At 33.4% G+C, this 9,387-nt stretch overlaps 1 protein-coding gene across 1 annotated transcript; it reads left to right on the plus strand.

The window, feature by feature from the left end:
* Positions 1-2,932: 2,932 nt before the first annotated feature.
* Positions 2,933-4,351, plus strand: LOC140991871 (transcription factor IBH1-like 1). The gene is made up of 2 exons (XM_073462037.1): positions 2,933-3,030; positions 3,622-4,351. Exons 1-2 carry the CDS (start codon positions 3,020-3,022, stop codon positions 4,172-4,174), a joined length of 564 nt encoding a protein of 187 aa, XP_073318138.1. The 5' UTR covers positions 2,933-3,019; the 3' UTR covers positions 4,175-4,351.
* Positions 4,352-9,387: the final 5,036 nt, after the last annotated feature.

The following is a 9,387-nucleotide window of genomic DNA, read 5'->3' on the forward strand; positions in this document are numbered from 1 at the left end:
TCCGAAACGTATCTTCTCAGTTGCGAAACGTGAAAGACATTATGGATTCTAGACATACTTGGTGGGAGTGCTAATCGGTAAGCAAGTGTACCAACTTTCTCCAGAATTTCAAAAGGTCCAACATATCTGGGGTTCAGTTTCCCCGGTTTGTTGAATCGAACCACACCCTTCATTGGTGATACTTTCACGTACGCTTTATCTCCCAATATTAATTCCAATGGTCTCCTTTTCAAATCAGCCCAACTTTTCTGTCGATCTTGGGCAACTTTGAGTCTTTCTCTGATCATAGCAACTTTATCCGCTGTTTCTTGGATCAGTTCAGGTCCAGTGATGGCTATTTCCCCTACTTCGTCCCAATACAGTGGTGATCGACATTTTCGCCCATACAAGGCTTCGTACGGTGCCATTCCAATGCTGCTGTGATAACTGTTATTGTAAGCAAACTCAATTAAAGGCAAATGTTCACTCCAATTACCACTAAAGTCTAAAGCACATGCTCTCAGCATGTCTTCCAAAGTTTGGATTGTCCTCTCTGTTTGACCGTCGGTCTGAGGATGATAGGCCGTACTGAGGGTGACCTTAGTTCCCATGGCTTGTTGAAAACTCTTCCAAAAGCGAGACACAAACCTCGGGTCTCTGTCCGACAATATGCTGACCGGAACTCCATGTAATCGTACGATATTATTCATGTACAATGTCGCCAGCTTGTCCAAATTATAGTTCATGCAGACAGGTAAGAAATGAGCAGATTTTGTGAGTCTATCTACGATTACCCAGATGCCATCATGACTTTGTCTAGACTTTGGTAACCCGACAACAAAGTCCATGGAGATATGTTCCCATTTCCATTGTGGAATCCCGAGAGATTGAAGAAGTCCTCCAGGTCTTTGGAGCTCTGCTTTGACTTGTTGGCACACAAGGCACTTGGAAACAAATATCGCCACATCCTTTTTCATTCCACTCCACCAGAAATTCTTCTTCAGGTCTCTATACATCTTGGTACTGCCAGGATGGATTGAGAATTTTGACTTATGCGCTTCTGACATTACTTCTTGTCGAAGGTTATCGATGTCTGGTACGCACAATCGTCCTTTCATCCACAAGATTCCTTTGNCATTCTTAAATTTGAATAAATTTTTTTTAAAAAAAAAAAAAGAAAGAAAGAAAAAAATTTCAACCTTGCCTTTATTCATCTCAAATCTTGAACTCAAATCTCTACCCTATACCAAAGGAAGACTGCAAAATAGTTCTTTATATAGTAATCAATTTTTATCAACTTATACAGGGTATCAAAGAACATAAGAAAATATCTAATTTAGCTATTTAAATTAAATTGGAGGATAGAAACTTTTCAAATTTGAGCTGAAGTCCTATAACTTTTCTTTTTGTTGGTTATTAATCATATTTCTGTTTGCTCCTGAGAACTGATGTAGTGTATAAGTATAACACGTCGAAATTCAGGAAAAATATGACTATAAACCAACAAAAAAAAGATTATAAGACCGAGACTTAACTTTGACAAATTAGATAACGAAAATAGAATAATACACCATGGATTTGACAATTTTCTCATTAACATATACTGTATAAGGTATGTTTGTACATGTTATATCGTATAATTTTTCCCTAAATTTTTTAAAATTTTAATGTTCTTACATATAATTTATCACCCTTTACTTATCTCTTTGTGTTAGCGCATGCATTCATGTCAATGGTTAACGTTAAAATTATATATAATTTTTATGATGATGCAACCTGCAACTGCCACCTTTCGCTGTGCAGTGGATGTCTGACCTAACACAGTAGGCTACAAATCACGCTTGTCAGGCAAATCGTACTGGATAAACCCTATATGACATACTCGCTAGAAAAAAAATTGGTAGGGAATCAAATACATGACGATTGACCAAACGTTCACTTACTTCACCAACTCGGACACCCCAGCCCGAGGAGCTCGTATAGAGAACATATTTTTGGTCTAATTCTTAAGGGCTTTTGTGATTGATATGTAGCAAACGTCTACATGTATAATTTGATATTTCAGGTTTTTCTTTCTTTATTTATTTTTTTGATTGTTAATATACATAGCAAAATAGACTAACCTTATTTATTATTATCGATAAATGTACGTACATTATTTTCGACGTGACAAGCTCGAACTCTCAATCATTAATATTATTAAAATTTTGCCTGAGATTCTTACCGACGGAAATCTTAACTACTTTTTATTCAAATTTTTTAATTTTAAAGAAACTGTATTGTCACATAATAAGTTGCATAATGTTAGGTTTACATTGCATATTTTTAATAAATTAAAACTTTAATTAATACGTTTTAAGTTGTTCAAACTAAATCTTTAGAAATTAAATTGAGAAATTAAAGTGATGGTTACAAACGTAAAAGGCAAAAACTTATGTGAGACGGTCTCACATGTCATATTTGTGAGACAGATCTCTTATTTGGGTCATCCATGAAAAAATATTACTTTTTATGCTAAGAGTATTACTTTTTATTGTGAATATTGTTAGGGTTGACTCGTCTCACAAATTAGAATCCGTGAGACGGTCTCACATGAGACCTATTCAATGTAAAAATAGAAGGTAACAAAACAATTTATTAATTGAGTTTCGAAATCGCAATTATAAATTTAATCCAAATTATATGATTGTTGTCTAGAAAAAATAAATTGCCTATTTTATATTAATTTTTGTTAGAGAATGCTAGCTAGCTATTATATATCAAAATTATATTTGGTCAATAGCAATTAAAATATTGACCTAAAAATTTTGATAATTCTTTTTCATTGCGGGCCATGGAATTCCCATGTGCCCGCATGTGCTGTGTCTTCCTCTGATTGGCCCACTTCCTTTCACTAAATAAATGGGTTTTTTCTTCACTTTCTTCTCCTCCTCCTCCTCATTGCTCTCTCTCTTTTTTCTTTGATTCTTCACACTTTGTTGGATCCCAAGCATTCTCGATCTTCAATATCTTCTCTCTTCGGATTCTGCTACTCAATCCCATGAAAGAGAGGTATGCCAGTTTTTTTTTTTTACATTGTTGTTATTCAGCTATACATATATATATATATAACTAATTATAGCTAGGGAATTAAGCAACTTTTAGGTTTCTGATATCTTGTACATTAACATGTCAACAAATAGATAAGAAAAATTTAAGGAGGACTGGGGAATCACCCTCGTCTCCTGCTGCCGAGTTTTCGAGAGATAGAACATATGATATTCAATGAGAGGGATATCATAATAACGGTCTCATGCTTCTATTTCCGTGAGAAATTTATCATGAATAGTAATATTTTTGATATAATTAAAAGTGATACTTTTTCATGATTTGGATTGGATCGGATCAGATATTCGTTTCACCAAGTTTTTGTGTCTAATATGTATAAGAATGTATACATATGAAAAAATCAAGATGGTAAAATCTAAAGAATATATATAGTTATATATAAGTTTTTATATAATTAAAAGTTTCTCCATGACTAAATTTCAAAATCGAAATCTTCTTTCTATATATATATTTCGTATCTGTTAGCATAGTTGTGATGATCATGTAACGCTGATTATCTTCTTCTTTTTCCCTCTTGTTTAAACACTCTCGTAGAATGCAAAATTCATCGCTAAAACAAGAATTCCTCAAGAACTGGATAAAGGGTCTCCAGCTACACACCAACTTCAACAAGAACACGACCATTTTGGAAAGAAGAAAGGCTATAAAACTCTCGGCAGACATAGCCATCGCTTCAACCAGAAACTCGACTACCCGGTGGAGCCGCGCACTGATCTCCGATGCTTCCAGGGATGGATCTAACAAAACCCTAATCGAGAAAATATCAGGTCGTGAAGCACCACGCAAAGACTCGTTTGGTTTGATCAGATGCAGCAAGAAAATCATGAAACGAAGCCGTGTCACTCGTCAGATCAGAGCAAGGAAAGCCGTGCTTCCGAGTGTCGTCGGAGCTAGTTTAATCGAAAAGAAACTGGTGAAAAGCAGAACCCGTGCTCTGAAAAGGCTCGTGCCTGGTGGAGAAGACATGGATGAAATCTCTTTGATCAAAGAGACCATAGATTACATCGTTTCGCTTCGGGTTCAGGTTGATGTAATGGGGCGCATGGCTAGTGTTGCTGATCGATTAATCCCCTTTAAAAGTTTATAATTAATCTTTCTTTTAAATTATATTAAGCTATATATGATTCAGTTTATATAATTTTCCACTGAAAACTTCGTATATATATAGCATGAAGAAAGCTAGGCGAATGGTGTAATAGTTGGAACGTGTGTGTATAGATGAAAAGTTTTTATTTCAATTATTATTGCATTAAATTCTGTTCTACCTAGCTTCGATTCATTGGATGGCAGTGTCTTAGTTAAAATTATTATCCATTAGATTTCTATTAATTTAAAGGAAAATAAATTTTGGGGGTCCAGTTACTTCTCCAATTTAAATTTTAGTCCATTAAATTCTGATATTCGATTAAGTTACTTATACATTGAGTTGTCAAAGTTTTGATCAAATTGCTTATTTGACATAATATACGTCAGCAATTTTCGATGTCACATCAGTATTTTCGATATCATAGCAACAATTAAATCTAAAAGACCGAAAATTAAAAGTTATTGTACTAAAACCAAAATTTGAAAACTTAATTGAATAAAATCCGAAATTGAACAAGTTTCGAAAATTATATTCCCTTAATATAATATATTTTACGCAAAGAATATACATTGCCTTTATATTGTACATGGTTTAGGCGGCAGTCTTGATCGTATCATTTTAATTTGTCTATTTATTAATTTATTATCAAATAGTTAGTTTTGCAAGTATGATTGAATCTCAATTATCAACATTAATTAAGCTCATGTTCTCTTTTTCTAAATTTTGCACCCAAATACATAAAGGTGATGCGCATGCATGTGCAGTAGAATGTTGTTTCGGTTTGGTGTCATTTTCTGCTATTTATTTATGTACATGGGCTGCTAGCCTGTCCATATAATTTAAATCCCCATACATTTCAATATCACTCCCTTTATTTTTAGTTTTCTGGCAATTTAAAACTAGTTTCGTTAATTGTAAAACGATACTTCATAAGTGTTCGATCCTATAATTGGTAATATCATGGTCCAAGGTACGAGTAAATTTATATATGCATAACTATAATTGAAATCTTTATGTCGAAAATTATTCCAACATACATATATTTTTTTGTCCGTATAAATTGTTACGATATATCTTCGAAAACTTTGAAAAGTAGAATTTAAACAAAAATAAAGAAATGATATTGCTTGATGAACTTCTCGTTGCATTTCTATTGATACAACAATCAATTTATATCATATACAATGAAATACAAGAGAAAACTCTTGATTTTTGGGATGTCAAAACGATAAATGATTTATAATCATATAATTAAATAAAAATATATGAGAGAATATACAAGAATCTCCCAGGGTGTGCTGCTGCAAGGATTTGGTATCATTTTCCATTTGAGTTGATTTGGAATTCTCTATACTCCCCCTCAAACTTTTATGTGGAGGAGTCCAAGACCAAGTTATACACGTAGGGCAGAAAGGTTATTACGAGCTAGAGGCTTTGTAAAAATGTCTGCAAGTTGTAGAGAAGATGGAACAAAGCTAGTGATAACTGATAAGAGAACCAAGGGCGACCTTCTCCCCAACAAAATGGTATTCTATTTTGATGTGTTTAGTCCGTGGATGAAAAAAATTATTTGCAGTTAAATACAAAGCAGACATAATATAACATAAGAGAAGGTAAGGCTTAGGTTGTGGAAAACCAATATCACGAAGTATGTAGGACAACCATGTTAATTCAGCAGCGGTGGAGGCAAGTTCTCGATATTCTGCCTCAGCATTAGACCGTGCGACTATTGGTTGCTTTTTGGCTCTCGAAGAGATTCAATTAGAGCCAAGAAAGATGCATGATACTGTTGTCGATCGGCGTGTAGCTTTGCAACCAGCCCAATCATCGTCAGAACAAGCATACAAATTAAGGCTAGCTACTATGTGCCAATAACCAAAGCCCATGATGAAGTGTCCCATGAATATATATAGCGCAAGATGCGCTTAATCATGTGAAAATCAACAACTGTGGGCGACAGCATATATATATATGTTGGCAAGGCGGCTGGCATATGTTGGGAAGTCGTATCAACAGCAAAGGAAAGGTCTTGTCGATGTAAGATATTGAAGTGCACCGACCAAGCTTCGAAAATTAGTAGGATTGTCATAGAGTTGGTCACCATTTTTAAATGATGGTTTTTAGATGGCATAGGAGTAGCGACAGGCTTGCATTGACTCACAAGTGCCCGAGACAAGAAGTCTAAAGCATATTCTTTCTGTGAAAGAAAAATACCTTCTGAAGTTCCTAGTCAACTCAATACCCAAAAAGTAATGAAGGTCCCCAAGATGTTTCATGGTGAACAACTTACTGAGATCACGAACATATTGATCAAGAAGCATAGGAGAGGTATTTGTGAGTAGAATAGCAGCTACAAACAAAATAAGCAACATTGTATATATTACCATTATGATGATAAACAAATAAAGTGGTAGAGTAGGTGTCTAGCGAACTAATTTGTGGCTTGGACTTTATTGATTCTTATATAGAAAAATCTTTATTTTAATAAGATTTTGTGGTTTTATTCAATTATGAAATTTGTTTTTATCTATATACATATTCAAACTCCATAAATAAAGTCATTGAATATACAATAGGTATCATAAGGTCTGTCTCTCAACATAAGATCATGAAACTCATTAGAAAGTGTATCATATATTCTAAACATGTTCCTAGTCGAATCAGCCGTCAAAAATAAAAATAAAGGTCGCTTGAGCTTGAGGCTAACATCTATGATGTTAACGTCATGTTTTATTAATAAAGGCATGAATATGTCTATTCATACAGATGAGTGATCATTTGATAATGTACTGAACAACCTTCCCCGGACTATCTAAGTAGTTATCATTTATTGAGTGGAATAGTTTGCGGATATGATTGTACATCATTAGTCTTTTGAGCCGGGATAACTTAGAAGCTCTACATACTAGCGTGCACTTTGATCAGTTTATCCACTCTATTGAGGGTCATCAGGTGGCGAGGTTGGATTTAGTTTTGAAATACGTAGGAGCCAATATAATGTAGTCAGGGATTCACCGTTTGCCTACATGTGAAGATATCTCATGTGATTTGATGAGTTAATATTGCAAGGAGTCTCTGGCCAGAGCAAGACATACATGTGTTTTATAGAAAGATATTTTCTTAGTATTACGTACCATGTCACTGTTATTACTCAAAAATAGATCATATTGTTATTGAATCCATTTGCAACTATCAATATACCAATGGTTGCAGATTCGATCGGGATATATGAGTTGAAAAAACCGTACTGTATGCTACCTATAACTTAAAGTTCTTGCAGGCACTATTAGTGATACTTAGGAGATCACAAGGCGATAATATTAAACACTCTTATCATGATCCGATAAGTGCAATTAGACTTGACTTTTGATATTCTTGATCAAGAGGTTGATGAAAAGATTGAGGCTAATTAGGATAAACCGAAATAAGAATAAATATTTTTTTGAATCATATGAAAATATGTGAACTCGTGGCTAGCTATATCTTTATACTATTTAGGGTCACACAAGCATCAATTCTATGTTCCCTTTGACATAGTCAAGTTCAAATAATTGAATTTGCGACTGTAGTTTGACGAAGATCAAACAGATTGCTCATAAAAGATATTGTAAGTTGATTCCATATGAAGAAAGATATGAAAGTGAGCTTAATTGTTGATCAAATGAGGAGAGTTGAACTGTCTATTTTGGCAAAAGTGTACACAAAATTGACAGCTGCAAAAAATAGAACACTAAAAATTTTGATTTTCAAAATTTTCAATTTTCATTATATTGTTGTGCCTCATAGATCTCATTTTGGTGTTATTATGTACCGATGTTGAAAACTAAGTTGATAAAATTTTCATGTATTCAATTAGCCTCGATCTGCTTGACGTTTTTCGACTCTAAACGAACCGTGCCAACTTGTGAGTTTTTTGAACCGGCTCGAACCTTATTTGATTTGCATTCGGACTTACGCAATTTCTTATAAGTTCAGGAGTCATACTAGATGTACACTTAAGGTTACATTTATGATGAATTTTTTTCTTTTCATGGGTAATAGAGAATAAAAAACGTAAAAGAGATTTAATTGGATTTAATATCACTTACGTAATTTATCATGTAAAGTATAAGCCTGAATGTGATCTTAAATGTGCATGAAATATGATATATCTATTAATTTTTTGAATAACATATTCAAATCAAACTAACTCCCAATGAAGCCTTGAGCTCGCAAAAAAATTGATTAGATTCCTTTAGATATAGCAATGATCAACGGGCTCAATTTTAAACGCAAACTATATTACATATAAAACTTCCATCAAACATTAAGCAATGTTGTATTGGGCTAAAATCAAACGACTTACGCCCCAATTACTGCACGTGGACGCTTGTTTAAATCTTCTTTTAAATTGAATTTTACTTTAAAAAAAAAAAAGAAAATCAAATTTTAAAAGACTATTTTTTTTAAAAAAACAAACAGGGATATACTAATGTATATTTAAATGCGTGCAAGTAAAAAAAAATTGGAAAGAAATTTTTTTTATGTGTTCTAAAATTTATGGTTTTATTTTAAAAACATCTTTAAAATACATCATAAATCTATTTTTCTATTATAAAAGATTGAATGGAGAGGGACAAAAGTTTTGCATTGTGAAATATTATTAAAGCCCACAATTTGTTTGTTGTTGCGTGAAATGGGATGGGTATTTTTGGGAAAGAATTAAGGGCAAGATAGGAAATAATTGTTTTATTACCATTAATTAACATATCATGTGGCACAACCGAAGTTCTCATGGTGATACAATATGAGTGGTTAGAACATGAAAGATAGAAACTCGTTAATGACTGGGTGTCGGGGAGTATGAATGAACCGATCGTACACCAGAATGAGATGTATGAAAGATTTGATAGGTAATATTCATATCAACAATATGCATATTCTTTTCGGGAGTTCGTAGCATAAAAAATCCAAAGTTATCAACAATGTTCATATTTTTTTCGGAAGCTCGTAACATAAAAACTCCAAAGTTAAGCGTTCTTACAATTATGATATGAGTGACCCCTGATAAGTTTCTCAATGTGCGTATGAGTGATGATATAAATATACTGAAAAAACATGTGTTTGTACAGTGTGGAGAGTCGTTGAATCAGAGACGTAACATATCATTAATTGGATAGAGAGGATAAAATTGTTTTATTACCATTAGCATATCATTATAATATGTTGTTATG

The sequence above is a fragment of the Primulina huaijiensis genome, chromosome 13 (assembly GCF_012295235.1).
Source record: "Primulina huaijiensis isolate GDHJ02 chromosome 13, ASM1229523v2, whole genome shotgun sequence".
Classification (NCBI taxonomy): Eukaryota; Viridiplantae; Streptophyta; class Magnoliopsida; order Lamiales; family Gesneriaceae; genus Primulina; species Primulina huaijiensis.